Below are 1,170 nucleotides of genomic sequence, written 5' to 3'. Positions count from 1 at the left end.
AGAAAGATGCCGAAATGATTGCTAATGTATTAGCAATCATTGATTATGTAATGGTAAGTCATAATGATCGCAGTGTCAATATGGAAATGAGTTGGAAGGAGGATGACAACGACTGTAATGAGTTGATTATGTAAGGAGCTCTACTCTAGTCCATAGCTGATCGTTACATTCCATTCAATTCATTATAGAAAAATATCAATTTTTTGCCACTTCTGGAAAATGGAGACCATAGTGCAGTAAGACAACGATAACTGGATACAATCAATGTGACGTTTACAATCATTGTTGAACGTAGGTTGTGCTAATCATAAAATTCAATGCCTATAGATACTCAACCAAGATGGAATGGATTTACTCATGAAAAGATACAAAGACAATATCAAATACTTCGATAATTTCACACAATTCTTCAACCATGAAAATCTATGGTCGGACAAGCAGTTAATCCTATATGAAAAATACTCTAGTTTGAATATTTATAACCCCCAAACACTACAGCTACAAATCACTCTACCATTCCCTCACTTCGATATATGGGACATGCAATGGAATCTTCAACACTCTCAACTCATCATCAGCAGTGATCAGCATGATTACTGCTTAGTAACCCACGTGAAAAAGACATGATATTTGCATGAAATGTAAAGTTAATCTTGTATCTTGTATCTTGATATCTTGTAATACTGTAGATGGCGATCTCTTCAGCTATTAATAAACTAAATCAACATCACCTCTATCAATCAAGATGATGGATGTGTGCTTTGTACAGATGGATAAAGTATACCCTAATGTCAGTAAAACCAATGCCCAAAAATAAATAATGCAAAACACCATTGCATATTCGTCCATGGGGAGAACGCAATAGTTGAGTTGGTTCGATTGTAATTATAAATGGCAGTGAAAGAGAGATTTGAAGAGAAAACGAAAACATTTGTAAAAAGATTCAGGATTAAGATTGAGGTAAAATAGGATGAGAAAATAAAAATAGAGATAAAGAAAATGATTTGCGAAATTGCAGTCGATCATAAAGCAAACCCCAAAAAGTCAGTTTAACCAATACCCAAAAAATAAATCAAAACAAAATTAATAGTATCGCAATCAATGAAATTGTGCAGCTAGTTCAATGTTTATTGCAAATTGCAGTAAAAGACGGACTGAAAGAGAAACAAT

At 33.5% G+C, this 1,170-nt stretch overlaps 1 protein-coding gene across 1 annotated transcript in view; it reads left to right on the top strand.

Annotated features, from left to right (window-relative positions):
* TRIADDRAFT_62461 (uncharacterized protein) overlaps nt 1-627 on the top strand; it is a gene marked incomplete at both ends in the record, with an annotated part of 2,063 nt that extends 1,436 nt beyond the window's left edge. The window contains one exon of the mRNA XM_002118388.1: nt 328-627. Within this exon, the coding sequence (XP_002118424.1) occupies nt 328-627 (300 nt within the window). The remainder of the gene's footprint in view (nt 1-327) is intronic.
* Nucleotides 628-1,170: the final 543 nt, after the last annotated feature.

Source organism: Trichoplax adhaerens, genomic scaffold (genome assembly GCF_000150275.1).
Source record: "Trichoplax adhaerens TRIADscaffold_56 genomic scaffold, whole genome shotgun sequence".
Lineage (NCBI taxonomy): Eukaryota > Metazoa > Placozoa > Uniplacotomia > Trichoplacea > Trichoplacidae > Trichoplax > Trichoplax adhaerens.
This window is presented reverse-complemented; position numbering and strand designations above follow the sequence as displayed.